Source organism: Hyperolius riggenbachi, chromosome 4 (genome assembly GCF_040937935.1).
Source record: "Hyperolius riggenbachi isolate aHypRig1 chromosome 4, aHypRig1.pri, whole genome shotgun sequence".
Lineage (NCBI taxonomy): Eukaryota > Metazoa > Chordata > Amphibia > Anura > Hyperoliidae > Hyperolius > Hyperolius riggenbachi.
Window position 1 is genome coordinate 93909423 of NC_090649.1, and position 16274 is coordinate 93925696.

At 42.3% G+C, this 16274-nt stretch overlaps 1 protein-coding gene across 2 annotated transcripts in view; it reads right to left on the bottom strand.

The window, feature by feature from the left end:
• Positions 1-16274, bottom strand: part of TAF1B (TATA-box binding protein associated factor, RNA polymerase I subunit B) — a 119677-nt gene that overhangs the window by 40949 nt on the left and 62454 nt on the right. For both annotated transcript variants that reach the window (XM_068280318.1, XM_068280317.1), the window contains one exon: positions 4117-4294. In XM_068280318.1, the coding sequence (XP_068136419.1) occupies positions 4117-4294 (178 nt within the window). The remainder of the gene's footprint in view (positions 1-4116; positions 4295-16274) is intronic.

Genomic DNA, 16274 nt, shown 5'->3' on the forward strand with positions numbered 1-16274 from the left:
GTGGAGCCCATTGACTTGCATTGCTGCATATTTTGTGGGATAGGCACGGATTATGTGGTAACGTGCTGCAGCCTTAGCGTTGGCATTGTGTGATTTAGATACTTGCGGTGCACCGCATTGCATGAACTGTCTCCATAGACATGCATGGCCCTTGGAGCGGGGAAGCGGTGTGGTAGAGTAACGCAAGGCAACACAGCATGCAAATGTGCAAGAGGCCTGAAATGTCTTTAGCGTTTCAAAGCCCAAGTCCAGGACGATACACTATCCAAAATGAAGCTGCAAAATCTTCCTGGAAATGGGCTATAAACCAGCAACATAGTTAAAAAAAAGTGCAACTCCCATTTTCATCTGTAATAGTCTGGCTCGGCTGCAAAAGCACTAACTATAGATCATTCTTGCTTCAACTGAAGGGTATCCCAGGAAATGTCCATCAATTCGGACTAAACAGTTCCATTAATAGTTCTATCAGTCCAAACCAACAATTCCATCAATAGTTCCATCACTCCAGATCAACAGTTCCATCAGTCCAGACCAACAGTTCCAACAATAGTTCCATCAGTCCAGACCAACAATTCCATCAGTCCAGACCAACAGTATCATCAATAGTCCCATCAGTCCAGAGCAACAGTTCCATTAACAGTTTCATCAGTCCAGAGCAACAGTTCCATCTGTCCAGACCAACAGAGCAAAAATTGAATGCATTTGACTTGGACACCAAGGATTTCAACTGGATCCTTGGATTAATGCTAATCAGAAATTCAAAAATTCTGTCTCCTGAGTTCCCTCACAGCAATTAATAGGATGTAAACATTCACAAAACACCAGTTCATTTCAGTGGAGACTATTCCATATTATGCCAAAGGAATGCGTTCTGTGATCCTAAGGTTTAGTAAATTAGGGCCGATGGGCGATGCAACGAGAAGCCTACAGACTAGGCCCGCCATTTTGATCCATTACCGCCAGTCACCACACTGGAGCTTTCAATCAGCAACTTTCTTGTAATGGCCAGGCTTGGCATTGTATGACATTATATATAGCTATATTGTAGTTTTTAAAAGCTTCGCAAAATACAAGAGTCATCCAGAAAGTAAAAGCCCTTTGCTCTTATCTGCCACGTAAGGTGTACTTTCAGTGCAATTTAATCTGTCAGGTTAATATCTTTTCTCTCTGAACAACTTGTCATGAGACTACAGAATGTTGGTATTTGTTCAGCAGCATTTTTATGACGCCCCCACCCCCCTTCCCCACCACCACCGCCCTTTCTCATCCCCAGTCCCTCTAACCCATAGGTAAGAGCCAGAAATCCATATAAAAGATAGTATAAATACTTATACAGATAACTCAAGCTAAAGCTTTAGAGGAAAAAAACTACAGTTACCTATGAAGAGGAAAGCCTCTGGACCCTCCACCCATATATATGAGCGGCTTCAGCTTTATGTGCAGGGACGGGTGTACTCATGCAGGCACAGTCCAGCCATGCTTCTACTGTGAGGGGATTGTGGCCACGGAGCATATCTGACATGCTCTTGACGGATATTTTCTGGGGTCAGTGCATGGCATCGGTGGGGGCAAGCAGGACACAGGAAGCCTCTGGACTATCTAGTTTCTTTACTCCACCTAGGTAAGTATCTGTTTTTACCCTGATCTTTAACCTTGGGTGCACTTTAAATAAAGGAGATGATTATGTGGAGAAATAATCAGAAGATACATGGGTCCATATGCAATTCACTTTTTCTCTCGCGTTTTCTCCTAGGTGATATTTTCAATAATTGTCTATAAAATGCCCTTTAAACCATCAGCAAGTAAGAAAACACTCAAAATATTTTTAATAGTAATTTTCAACTACTTTTTTAGTACTTTTTCAACTGTAAAATGCTGAAAAGATATTTTAAATAGAAGATGAAAAATTATCTCCTAGGAAAAAACTCAGGAGAAAAAGTGATCTGCAATTAGTGTAAGGATAACATGCTCGTCCTAAACGCTGCAAAGACTGTCAAGCTGGCTGTGGACTTCAGAAAGCGCTCTCTTCCACTTAACCCGGTCTTCATCGAAGGCACAGAGGTCACCAGAGTATCAAGTGTTCGGTTCTTGGGCACTACCATCACCAATGACTTGAGATGGAGTGAAAACACCACTAAATGCCAAAAGAAGGCTCAGCAACGGCTGTTCTTCCTAAGACAACTAAGGAACTTTGGCATGCCGCAGGAGCCGATGTCAAGCTTCTACACTGCCACCATCGAGTCTATCCTGTGCCCCTCTATCATCGTCTGGTATGGCGGCACCACCACAAGCGACAAGTACAGGCTATAAAGAGTAATCAATGCTGCAAAAATAACCATCGGTACACCCCTGCCATTACTGGACCTCCTCCATGCATCCAGGCTGAGGACAAGGGCAAATAGGATCACGCAAGTCCCCCTCCACCCCGGCGGTCACTTCTTCAACCACATGCGCTCTGACAACCGCTACAGAGCTATTTCCACCAAACCCTCCAAACACAGGAACTCCTTTTTCCCCAAGAAGTGCGCCTTCCGAACTCGAGCTCTGCTCACAGCAAAGCTAAATAGCAGGACTGTCACTCAGGCCTAAATAGCCTGTATGTACTTAACCTGGGGTGGTTCTTTATTCCATGCACCTAGGACTAATTCATTAGCAGGACTAGCTACTACATACCTATTCTATGTCTGTTCCTCATTGCAGGTGTACTTGCATTCAATGCCTATGTCTGTTCCTCAATGCATTCTGTATTGCACCACTATGTTTTAATGTTGTTCTTTCACTATGCTCTATGCCAATGTGTACCACAAACAATTCTGGGTGTGGTAACTGCCGCACTTGGCAAAATAAGTATGATTCTGATGATTCTGAATTGCATATGGGCCACAGTGTCTAAAATAAAATGACAAGTTTGAATTAACTGATTCAATGAAAATAGCTGTTCTTTTCCAGATGACACTTAAAGGGAAGGTTCAGGGACTAACAAAAAAATAAAATAAAAATCCATATCCACTTACCTGGGGCTTCCTCCAGCCCGTGGCAGGCAGGAGGTGCCCTCGGCGCCGCTCCGCAGGCTCCCGGTGGTCTCCGGTGGCCGACCCGACCAGGCCGGCGGCCAGGTCGGGTTTCTTCTGCGCTCCATTGTGCGTTTCACGCCGGCGCACTGACGTCATCGGACGTCCTCCGGGCTGTACTGCGTAGGCTCAGTAGTTCTGAGCCTGCGCAGTACAGCCCGGAGGACGTCCGATGATGTCAGCGCGCCGGCGTGAAACGCACAATGGAGCGCAGAAGAAGCCCGACCTGGCCAGGTCGGGTCGGCCACCGGGAGCCTGCGGAGTGGTGCCGAGGGCACCTACTGCCTGCCACGGGCTGGAGGAAGCCCCAGGTAAGTGGATATGGATTTTTAATTTTTGTTAGTCCCTGAACCTTCCCTTTAAAACTTTTGCTAAAAGTCGACCTTTGAGACACAGAGTAAAAAAAGTGCCCAGTACTAATCAAAAATGATTAGGGGAGGCCCCTTTTACATTTACCTTGCAAGTTTGCGTTGCATTACGCTGTTTTGTCGCAGGGTAACGCAATGACAATACAAGGCATTGGGGCCTAGCACACATACCGTGTCACGTTGCGCATGCCCCATCTGCCAATGCAGGGGCAACAGTGCATTACCACCAGACTTCCATGGTGGCAGAAGTAATGTAAGTTAGACGATGCATACCTTTTAAAAAGGTCATCAGAGGCATTGCATGCACTATGAGAATACAACAGGGATCTCCGGGAATCCCAGTGACATATTTCCTGTCCAGCAGGGAGTGGGGGACAGCGCTAGGCATATGACCCTGTCGGCGCACTCCACTACATGGTCATATGTTAGCCATTATTTTTGCATTGCGGTGAGATACAGCAGGGGCATCCCACCCTCACCGCAATGCAAAAAATTAGATGCAAGACCGGCCTCAAAGCATGGTTCACATGGTACTATGAATAAGGGCTAAAATGCATTAAAACGTTCACTTGTACACTTAAATTTATGTGTCAAAATTAAATAAAAAGAGTCCCTGCTCATTGAGAATCAAAGTTATTTATGTATTAAAGGCCTTGTTTTATTTTGGTAACCCTTACCATTCCCAATCATCATTAAGGATAAATAAGATTTTCAGCACAATGACGATGATCGCCACAGCTTGGATGTCGTATGGAATAAGCCTTGTCTGCTTCCTAAGAGGATCGTATGTCAGGGCGGTGACATCATCCAGGCCGGTCTTCTTGGCCACCCGGTAGGTCCAGTTATGCAGCTCATCTGGCAGGATGAAACACAGAGCAGTACGCTTTAGGAACAGTGCCGTAGTGTAACCATAACTCATATCAAGTACAAAGCAACACACACAAAGCTACACAGCAACCTTTTTGTACTGGATATGAACTAATTATTTTACAAACTTCTAATACCTGCAATGTTTGATATCCATATTCAGTCTGAGACTACTGTATACATTATACTCTATATTTCATACATACAAAACCAAAAAGCAGAACTCGCAGTCTGCAAACAAACTTGTTAATGTGATGAAAACTGTTGATATAAAAAAATATGTATAATGTGTTAAGATATTGGCATATTGAGGAGTCTCTCTCTGCTGTGTAGGCACTGTTATTTGGCCTGAGGAAGCTGGCTTAGACCCGTGAAACGCGTTGCCTGTGCTACTAATAAAATCTTTTGTTCTAACAAAGATTTTCGTCATTTGAGGTAAGCCACCTCAAAGTATTTTGACGTTTTTAAACTGTTTTTAAGTGCTTTTATAAACCATCAGGGCGCCTCTTCTACCCAATTTGTACAGCGTTGCACTGTTCAACGCACTACAGCGATATGGGCCATTGATCTACCACCATTCCAGGCCCGACCCCAAGTTACCTCAATTTTCCATTCTATCGATAATTTCGATAGATTGCTGCTCAAAATCGGTTGAAAGTCAAACAACCATTTTAAGTGAATTGACTCAAGTGATCACATCTGCAGGTAATGAAACTGTTGAATCGATGTGTGTATGGGCACCTTTGCAATATGGTTTCAGCCCCAATCTTGATAAATCTACCCCTCTTTGTTGACATTTTAGCACTTTGTATATCAACAAGTGGCTCTCATTGTTTTAAAACAACATTTTTGTTTTCATAAATTAATAAACACTTTGCTACCACAGGTTATTGCCCTTAGAAACCACAGTCATTTTTACACATCATGCTCCTCCTAATAATTCACCAATTACTTTATTGCTACTAATCACCGTTAAATGATCTATATATTGGGGGGGTGGGGTGGGGTGGGGGGGGTTGCCACAAATTAGGCTTTCTTTGGGTGGTAAGTTTTGCTAAGAATTATTTGTATTACCTACGCATTTTAAAAGGAATGAGATTTTTTTTTTTTTATGTCATTTAATTCATTTCTCAGTTTTCCACTATTATAGTTTAAAAATAAAAAGTAGTGCCATAGATAAAACCCACACATTTTATTTGCCCATGTGATTACTTTTAAATTATGTATGTAGTACAATTTATGGCAACAATATTTTTTTGGGAAATAAAAGGTGTATTTTAGTCAGTTTAGTGTAATACTATATATTTAAATTACAAGTCCTTATTTGCAAAAATAACAGTAAAATACCCTCATGACAAACATATTAAAAAAGCATGCCTAAGGTAACTATGTATTTTTTTTTTTAATGCTGTCACTTTGTTGTTCTTGCTTGTTTTGTTTCACACGTGTTTTATTTTGGGAAGTATAGGGAAGAGGGAGTTAACTAATGGCGGATTTATTTTTTACATTTATTTAAATGTATTCAATGTGTCTTTTTACTTTTTGGCCACTAGATGTCCCTACATTATCCTGTGTACTGAACAGTACACATGAAGTATCAGTAGTGTAGTAAAGAGCTTCCGGACACCAGTTGCAATTAGAAAAGACAGCACCTTTATTTCATCCTCCGTACAAAAACGTTTTGCCTCTGAAGAAGCAGAGTTTGATTCTGCTAAACAGACTGTAAGGCTATAACATCTGCTTTTTAATCTTTGTACGGAGGATGAAATAAATGTGCTGTCTTTTCTAATTGCAACTGGTGCCTGGAAGCTCTTTACAACACTACTGTTATACTGGACTGTAATTCTCCGGAGGCACGGTGCTTGCACCATTCCCTCAGTGGCTCTAACCAGTGGTCTAGTGCCGGTCCTAAAACTCTACTATACTTACACAGGAAGTAATGCAGATGTGTGTATTTTTACTTCTATTTTGTGAATGACCACAGGCATCTCACTGATGCCAGTGATCATTCACTATGGGCACATCGATCGGCTTTGGCAAAACATGTTGCCATTCACCAAAAATGGACAGGTGGTACAGCGTGCGAAAGTGCGTAGAGAGTGAATATAAGCACAGGCGCTTGTCTTTACCTTGATCCGTAAATGAAGTTTACAGGGGCATAAATAAGCCTGGCAAGGGTCAGGAACCGGTTACCTAAAGCTAAGTAATCTAGATAAATCTGGAAATAAAATGATTTCATAATGTGCAAGCACAATCTAATCACTGTCAGAGCACTTGCGACAAACTGAAATGCTTGGCTCACCCAACAGCCCGATTTTAACCCCAGTCACCCAACTCTGGATTTAACACTGTAACAATGACAGAGTTGTACATTTCCCTATTGAAGTCATTTTGGATTCCCCAACATGTGATAACATTTTTCAAGTTGAGTCCATGACTTGGTGAGTTTAGCTTCAGAGCTGAACAAGTGGCAATAGTTTTACATTTTCCAATGAACATCTATGGGAAAAAGTGGAGTCTTCGGTAAGCCATACCAGGTGCACAGAGTGTGAGACCCCTTAAAGCACATCCAACCTATGCTGCTATGGGCCAAAAAAGTGTGCAAAGTTTGGATGGCACGTACAATCACAACACGGCGGAGCACGAGGGCGGAGAAACAGACAGACACAGCGGCAGGCTAGGAAATTATAAGTATAGATAGATATCTTCTCAAAAGAAAATACTGAAGGCATGACACTTTCATATAATGTAAAGTAGTCAGTGTACAGCTTGTAGAATAGTGTTTGCGGTTTCATTAAAAAAAAAAAAAAAAGAGACCTCGACACATAGCCTGCCAAAACTCATGGCAACAGACACCTGCACAACCCTAAGTGAAGAATGTCAAAATTGTGTTCAGTGTCAAAAATGTGTGCACCCACCATGATTCCCTCAATGATCAGTTGCGCCCCAGTGCTGGCAGCACTCATGCAGCCCAAACGATGACACTCCCATCACTTGACTATAGGCAAGACACATTTTCTACTCCTTACCTGCTTGCCTCCACACAAGCTTATATTGACACTGAAGTGAAAAACGAAGAAAAAAAACGATACGAATAAAATGATATAATGAACTGTATGTGTAGTACAGATAATTATTAGTACATTAGGAGCACAGATATGAGTCTTATATTTTTATTTTCAGTTCTAGTTTTTTTTTGTTTTTTTTTATAGCATTGCCTCATTCTGCCATATTTGCAATTACAAACCACACACCGTAAACAGAGCAGAGCTAATGACCCTTTGAACTCCCTTGCAGTAAAAGCTCATCTGAAGCTGTGTCTCACTGTTTCTTTGATGTATAAATGCCTCATCAGAAAATAGAACTGTCTCCAAACCAAGTTGGGTCAGAGAGAAGCTCTTTTGCATAGATAACAAGTGAATTTTCTTAACTCTTCCTGTACTGGAAACAAAATGAGACTCTGTTCTATGCTACTAATGTTCTATTTCTTAGCTGTACTACACATACAATGAATTATATTATACGTTTATTTTCACTTCAGATTCCCTTTAATACCATCCAAAAAAGTTTATCTTTGACTCTTCAGACCACAGGACATGGTCCACTAATCCATGTCCTTAAGGCTAGTACACACTAGCAATTTTGATTGACCAATGATTGCTCAATTTTACCACCTCCATGTAGTATGACCATTTACCTATATCATCTGCATAGAATTGAAAATCTGTTTGGCCCTCATACTACATGGAGGTGGTAAAATTGAGCAATCATTGGTCAATCAAAATTGCTAGTGTGTACTAGCCTTTAGTCTGCTTGTCTTCAGCAATCTGCAGGGTTTCTTGTGCATCATCTTTAGAAGAGGCTTCCTTCTGGGACGGCAGCCATGCAGACCTGTTTGATGCACTGTGTGGTGTAAAAAAAAAAAACAACAACAAAAAAAAAAAAAACATTTATATCGTGCTTTTCTCCTGGCGGACTCAAAGCGCCAGAGCTGCAGCCACTAGGACGCGCTCTATAGGCAGTAGCAGTATTAGGGAGACTTGCCTAAGGTCTCCTACTGAATAGGTGCTGGTTTACTGAACAGGCAGAGCTGAGATTCGAACCCAGGTATCCTGTGTCAGAGGCAGAGCCCTTAACCATTACACCATCCAGCCACTGGCAGGCTGGGTAGTGTAATGGTTAAGGGCTATGAGCACTGACAGGCTGACCCTCACCCCTTCAACCTCTGCAGCAATGCTGCCAGCACTCTTACGTTTGAAAAAGCGAAGGTCTACATATGATGCTGAGCACGTGCACTCAACCTCTTTGGTCTACCATGGTGAGGCCTGTTCTGAATGAAACCTGTCCTGTTAAACCGCTGCATGGTTTTGGCCACCGTGCTGCAGCTTAGTTCAATCAATCTTCTTATAGCCGAGGCAATCTTTATGTAAAGCAACCATTTTTTTAATGATCTGCCAGGAGCTGCCATGTTGAACCAGTATGAGAGAGTGTGAGAGCAATAACACCAAATTTAACACACCTGAGACCTTGTAACACAATTTTGACATTCTTCACTTAGGGGTGTACTCACTTTTGTTGTAAGCTGTTTACATGTTAATGGCTGTGTGTCGAGTTATTTTGATGGGACCTAAAGAGAGACATGGACACACACACACCACTTTAATAATAGAAGGTTCCATAGTAGAAATACCTGTATTGCCACCACTAAGTGTCCATGTGTCAGTATCCATGGAAACAAAGTCATAATGTCACCCATTAGGCTGACAATACAGAGTAAGGTGGTAATTATCAGCATGTCACAAGCTGAACAACCTGTTTGTTACTGTGACCACAGTGACACACAAGCTGACCTGTAAACACAAGAGCATGCAGGCGCTCATCTGTCTCCTTACTACAGATAGAGAAATCCCGCTCCTTCTTATCATTCCAGTTTAACAAGAAACTCTTGCTTCACCATCACTCGATGTCTACGCAATCAGCAATACCTGCTCCTGCTGGCACACAACAGAAAACAAGAACTACCACAGTCAGTGCTGGAGGGATAAACAACCTGCCTGGAGCGGCAGCAGGACGGAAAATCCCATAGAAATCATTGTTACAGGGCATGAAGACATACTTGCACTGTGACAGAGGGACGCTGACATCACACTGTGAATGGGGGACAGCTGACACACGGCCAACTCTTCACCCTGACTATCTGAGCAAGTCTGAAGATATGCAGACTGGAAGACTATTTGCATTACAGCGGTTAGGAAAATGGTGTCTTCTTTAAAAGGCAATAGAAGTTGCCTACTTATTGTTCAAGTGGACCTTAACTCCGAACATCCTCTCTGCTCTAATAGATAAGCAACAGCATAATAACCTTTAAAGATAAGCTTTTCTTTGTTACAGCTGATACAATTCCTGCAATAAATCTGCAGTTTGTCTACTTCCTGCTTTCATGGAAGAAGACATTGTTAAAGAGGTGGGTTTCTGCAATCAATATTAGGACACAGAGGATCATTCTGCATACAATGCCGAGCCTCTGCGTCCTAATGTGCCCCCAGGCTCTGCTGTCCCCCCATCCCCACTTATAAAAATCGCCAGGCTAGCGACACACGGATTGTCGCTAGTCGGCTGTTTACATTCAGGCGGCCACTCTGCACCGCTCCCCCGCCTCCTCTATAGCTTGGCTCCCCGACTGTGTCCCTTTCCCTCCCCGCCTCCATAAGCTTCCTCCAATCGGCTTAAAGAGGCGGGGAGGGAAGGGATGCAGATGGGGAGCCAAGCTATAGAGGAGGTGGGGGAGCGGCGCTGAGTGGCAGCCTGAATGTAAACAGCTGACTAGCAACAATGTGTGTGTCGCTAGCCTGGCAATTTTTATAAGAGGGGGGGACAGCAGAACCCGGGGGGAGCCTGGGGGGACACTGTATGGACACAGAGGCTGGGCATTGTATGCAGAATGTGCCTCTTTGTCCTAATATTGATCGCAGAAACCCACCTCGGGTTCTCTTTAACATCCTGTGTTTACAAATGAGATCCCTGCCGTGGCAGTCAGCTGACACAGCTATGGGCCCGTTTCCACTACACACGGATTCTGCATGCAGAAAAACCGACTCAAATGAATGCCTATGGGCCAGTTTCCACTAAATGCGCATTTTCCGATGCAGAAAAATGATGGATGGCGTGTTGCAGATTTCTGCATCAGATTCTGAATGCAGAAAAAATGACTCAAATGAATGTCTATGGGCCTGTTTCTACTAACGTGTTCATTGTACGGGAAACAATGCATGATGCAGAAATCTGCTAATCGCGTTTAGTGGAAACAGGTCCATAGGGTTTTATTGGAGTCAGTTTTTCTGCATCCAGAATCTGCATGTAGTGGAAACAGGCACTAAATAGCCACATCCAGAAATCTGGATGCAGAAAACCTGTAGCAGAACTGATGCAGAACGAGTGGAAATTGGCCCTAAAGGATCAAATTACAGTTGAGGGGTCAAATTACATCTGTGATTAGTCACAGATGAGGGGAAATTAGACAGGCTAATTTAGCCGCTAAACTCTCTAAATACATACAGGGTGCATTTCTCTATGTTTTTCTTCTGTCCTGTGGAAGAGTTCAGGTCTAATTTAACACAACTGGAGAGGTAAACAAACAAGTCTAAAAGTTAATTTAAAATCACACGTGTTTACCATGGTGTTATTAGCTAATGCATATGATAGCTCAGAATGACAAACTATAGTAATTACAACAATGGCTATTGGTAACAGGCTGATACCACCTTATGTCTCAGAAGTATTGTTGGCATACAGAGATAAATAATGGCCAAATGTAGCAAGCTGCATGATCCCTCATCGATCAGATACAGATTAGTTAGCAAGCCATTTCTTCCACACTGCAAGTGGTCTTTAAAGAGGAACTGTAACCAAGAACTGAACATCCTAATCAGTAGCAGATACCCCTTTTCCCATGATAAATTTTTATCTTTTCTCAATTAGATCATCAGGGGCGTCTGTATGGCTGATATTGTGGTGAAACCCCTCCCACAGTGTGATGTCAGGGCCTAGGTCCTAACATCACACTGCGGGAGCCTTGTTTCACTGTGAGAAATAACGGCTGTTTCCAACTGCCAAGCAACCAGTGTCTCCCTCTGTGAATAGGTCTATTGCATTGTTAAGGGGCGTGTTTATAGATAATAGCAGTTTGTGCTGTCTATTTTTTTCCTTGTCTGCCAGTAGTGAAGATGATTACATGCAGGCTGACTGTGGATCAAACAACATGAAAAAAATGACATGGCGAGTATCATTTCTTGCTCTTTCTCTTCTATTTTTTTAACTTCTGACTTTGCAATGTATTGCAATGTATCGTATTTTTAAATTAATTAGACTTCAGCAAGCTTCAAATATAGTGCAGAACTATGCGGCCATCAATCCCTCTCTCTTACAGAGGTTTTTCAGCATCCCTGATCAAGCCGGCATAACTGAAGACAAAATTATTTCCCACATTGCCTGCAGGGGTAAACTCAACATAAAGACCTCTTATGGTGTCCATACATGGTACAATTTTTTCATTTTTTGTCGATTAGATAATTTAGTTTGCTTATTCCGTTAGATCCAATATAAATATTTCCCCAGCATGTCTGATTGGATTTTTATTGGAAAAAAAAACAAACAAGATAATTGTTTGTTTTTCTTGATCGAAAAAAAAAGGATTCTTTTCTATTCAGTCGTTTTAATTGAATAAACGGGAAAATCGAACAATTTCATTGTACCGTGTAAGGGCACCATTAGCATTACCAAACATAGATCCTTAAAGGAGAACTGTAGTGAGAGGTATATGGAGGCTGCCATATTGATTTCCTTTTAAGCAATGCCAGTTACCTGGCAGCCCTGCTGAACTATCTGCCTGCAGAATCACACCAGAAACAAGTATGCAGCTAGTCTTGTCAGATCTGACAAAATGTCAGAAACCCCTGATCTGCTGCATGCTTGTTCAGGGGCTATGGCTAAAAATATTAGAAGCAGAGGGGAAGCAGGACAGCCAGGCAACTGGTATTGCTTAAAAGAAATTCAATATGGCAGCCTCCATATACTTTTCACTACAGTTCTCCTTTATAGTGCAACTCCGATTTAGGACCTATACAGCTTTCAGTGTGGACATACCGGAATCAAACAATCTTTAAAAAAAAAAATGTAACGGTTTATATTAGATCTTGTCCTCTGAAAACTGCTGTTCGTGAAAGCAGAGTTGTGGTCCACGTTCCTCCACAGATCGGTGGAATTATCTGTTGCCTCATCTTAAATGCCTGCATCTGACTGTGTATACTGAACCCCCCTTGTGAATGGTGCTGAGCTGGTTTTCACCACCCCTGACCCACCCAGCACCTACATAGGTAGACTAACACAGGGGCTGAGGAGAGACATACTACACAACAGAGGTGTCAAGGATAGGATGTGAGCTTTCTACACTATGAAACACACTCCTATAACAGTTGTGTAGATTGGTTTAGAAAAGATGGCCGTAAGTCACATGACCTGTGTTTACATACAGTACAGACCAAAAGTTTGGACACACCTCATTCAAAGAGTTTTCTTTATTTTTTAGGACTATGAGCATTTATAAGGCAAGAAATCCCACTTATTAAACCTGACAGGGCACACCTGTGAAGTCAAACCATTTCAGGTAACTACCTCTTGAAGCTCATCAAGAGAATGCCGAGAGTGTGCAAAGCAGTAATCAATGCAAAAGGTGGCTACTTTGAAGAACCTAGAATAGGACAGATTTTCAGTTTCACACTTTTTGGTTATGTACTATACTTCCACGTGTTAATTCATAGTTTGGATGCCTTCAGTGTGAATCTACAATGTTCATAGTCATGAAAATAAAGAAAAAACTCTCTGAATGAGAAGGTGTGTCCAAACTTTTGGTTTGTACTGTACATGGGGTAGGTCTATAGCTATTCAAATAATCTTGGAAGCGGTCTATTCACTTTTTATTATAGCACAACAGCAAATCCCTTGGTGTTGAGCGTCATACAAACATCTGTTGCCCAAAACGATCATTTGTGATCATTGTTGCTGACAGTCTTATGTATGGCCTCTCTACCTCCTGCATCTGCCAGTGCACAGGAAAGTGGCAATCAGCACTATATTTAAAGCTCACTCTTGCTTGCAAAAAGCGCAATGCCTCCTGCTCCTTTTTTCACCCGCCTCTCCTATCCACAGTACAAACTATGTAGCATGTATGTCGGTATTTGGGTGCTATACAGAATAGTCAGATGATGGTCATTGTGGTCTCAAAGTATTATACACAGGTGTACATGCATAAAAAATGGAAGCTAGGGTGACTAGTACAGTGAATAGCTAAATGTCAGCAAACGCATGAGCATCTGTGAGATACTGAGATGCAAAATGGAAGGGGTCCCAACCATATTCTACACAGGTGTTCTCTAGAGGGGGTATCTGCTACGGACTGTGTCACATCAAAGCAGCAGCCAATGGCTTCTCTGGCTTTTTCACTAATGCAAAGAGCTAGGGGCGTTACCAAAAGGGAGCAGCCCTTGTGACCTCAGAGGTATATTGGTAGGTGAACAGAGGCGCCAGAAGGATAAAAGTACATAAAATTTTTAAAAAATTGCTGGGAGGAAGTGGTGGACTCGCCTCCGTTAAAGCAGACACCAAGGACTGTAAATATATATAGATATACACATTTATTGAAAATACCCCAAAGATGCAACGCGTTTCGCGGGCACAGCCCACTTCTTCAGGCAATAAGCAGGGGATAAACAACAGCAATTCAGTTATAGCAAGCAGAGCACCTCTGGGAGGCCCAGAGCTGTGGGGGACCCCTAACTACTAACCTACCCTTCCTCCGATACAAGGGACTATAATTCAGATCAGGTGTTTTTTGGCTACACTTGTCATGGGTGTGAAGAACAGGATGGCCACACTTGTTTTATTACCCTTGTGAGATGGGCCCCAAGGCCGTGAAGGGCACCAATGGGAGGCAATGGAAGGGATGTGAACATTGGGTGGACCATCAAAGGTTTGCTGTGGGTTCCATGAACTGTAGTTACACCTCTGCAAGGTGCATCACTTTTTAAGATCTAATCACATCTGTAGAAAACACAGTCGCTCTGTGATCATGGAAATATCTCTTCATCTTCCTTCATCAATGCTTCAGATGTTCTTTTCCCCTTTGACATTTCAAGAAAAATATGTGCTTATGCTTGAAGGGCACTATAGGTGAAATCACGCCTAGGGGCACATTCAGCTTCCCCATTCCTGTAGCATTGTTGTCTTTGTTAAGTATACATAAATGTGAATCTCTTCTCAGCAGCTCTACCTCCTGGTGTATGAGGAATACAGTTTTGTAATGCAACAGCGCTTCAGTACACAGATTCAATATTGGTCCTTCTCTGAAGTCGGAGTATAAAATTAAGAAATGGGTTTTTACGGTATTTTAAACTGACTAGCTTCTTATGAGTGGAAGACCTTCTAGGCTAAAACGCAAGTTGAACTACAACTGAGATCTCTAGAGCCAACAGAAAGGAGGATGGCAAGAGGATTTAAAGTGGATACGCAATGAACTTTTACTCATTTTACTCATTGCATAATTGTGTTCCTTTCCTATTGTTTATAGGGCATTCCTCAAGCCAAATACTTTTTTGTTTTTGTTTTAATACTCTAATTCCCTATAAACTAAACAAGCCACGCCCACAGGTTTTCAGTTAGCCAAGGAACTTTCAGACAGTAGCAAGAGCTCATGGGAGCTCCGTCTGGGCAGGAGGAGGGGGAGGTATTACTAGCCAGAGATTTCAGAGGCAGAGGGGAGGAGGAGGAGGGAGTATTAGTTTTTTTTGCTCAAGATGCAGATAAGCCTGCCTCTGTGTAATGTTTACAAACAACATGGCTGCTGTCACTGTATCACAGGAAGAAATAATCATTTTCTATTAAAGCCGTTTGCAGATAGATTTGCTGTGTAAACTATCTAAACTTTAGATAAGATATATAGACAAGTTACTTGTTATAGTTCGTTTTTCATCTCGGATCCGCTTTAAGGCTGCTTCCTTCAAGTGTTACCTTGTATTAAGAGATGGCCATTGAGAAGAATTAACCATAATCTAGCCAGGATTCAAACCCTGGTCTCCTTGAGGCATGAGAAGGTATTCCAGGCCACTGATGTGGGGAATAAAGCATTATAAGGCATTCTAGCCACTGATGAGAACTTCTGGGCCACGGATGTGGAGATTGAGGCATGCTGCGGCATTCTGGTCATTGATGCCAGGTAAGGTTTGGAAAAGAGAGTGTCTCTCAGTCAAAGAACAACAGGAGAAGGCGGTAAACAGCCCTTTACTATATCAAAAAAGTCATCTTGGGTATAATACAGAGTAACCACACAGCTCGGGGTGACCCAAACTACTAGGAATGTATAGGGGGATAAAAGAGACCGAAAAGCCCTCCTATTTAAAAGCAATGCTTGCTGTGATTTGCCTTCTTAAAACAGAAGGAAATTTGCAATAATTCAGCTATGAGTGAACATTTGTGTTTACCCACAATGCACCACTACTGAATCTGCAAATTATCTTTTTTCGCCCCTGTAAGCCAGGCTCGCATCCAGAACCGCTGGTGTATAGCAAGCCTATAGCTTTAAATTTTACACAGCCACATCAACCCCACATGTAGACAGCCTGTTTCAGATTTTTGGTCCTCAACAGTACATGGCAGGGATTGATACTGTATGGGATAGGGCTTGGATCAGTACAACAGAGTAACCTAGGAATGTATAGGGGGATAAAGACCGAAAAGCCCTCCTCATACCTCCCAACTTTGTGAGATGAGAAAGAGGGACACTTAAGCCACGCCCCTGCCACACCCCTACTCACGCATACCATAAAGATTTCATAAGAAAAATATGTTTTATAATTCAAACCATACTGGTCCTTTCTATCCTGGTTCATTTTCCTTCATATTAACATTATAAAATAAG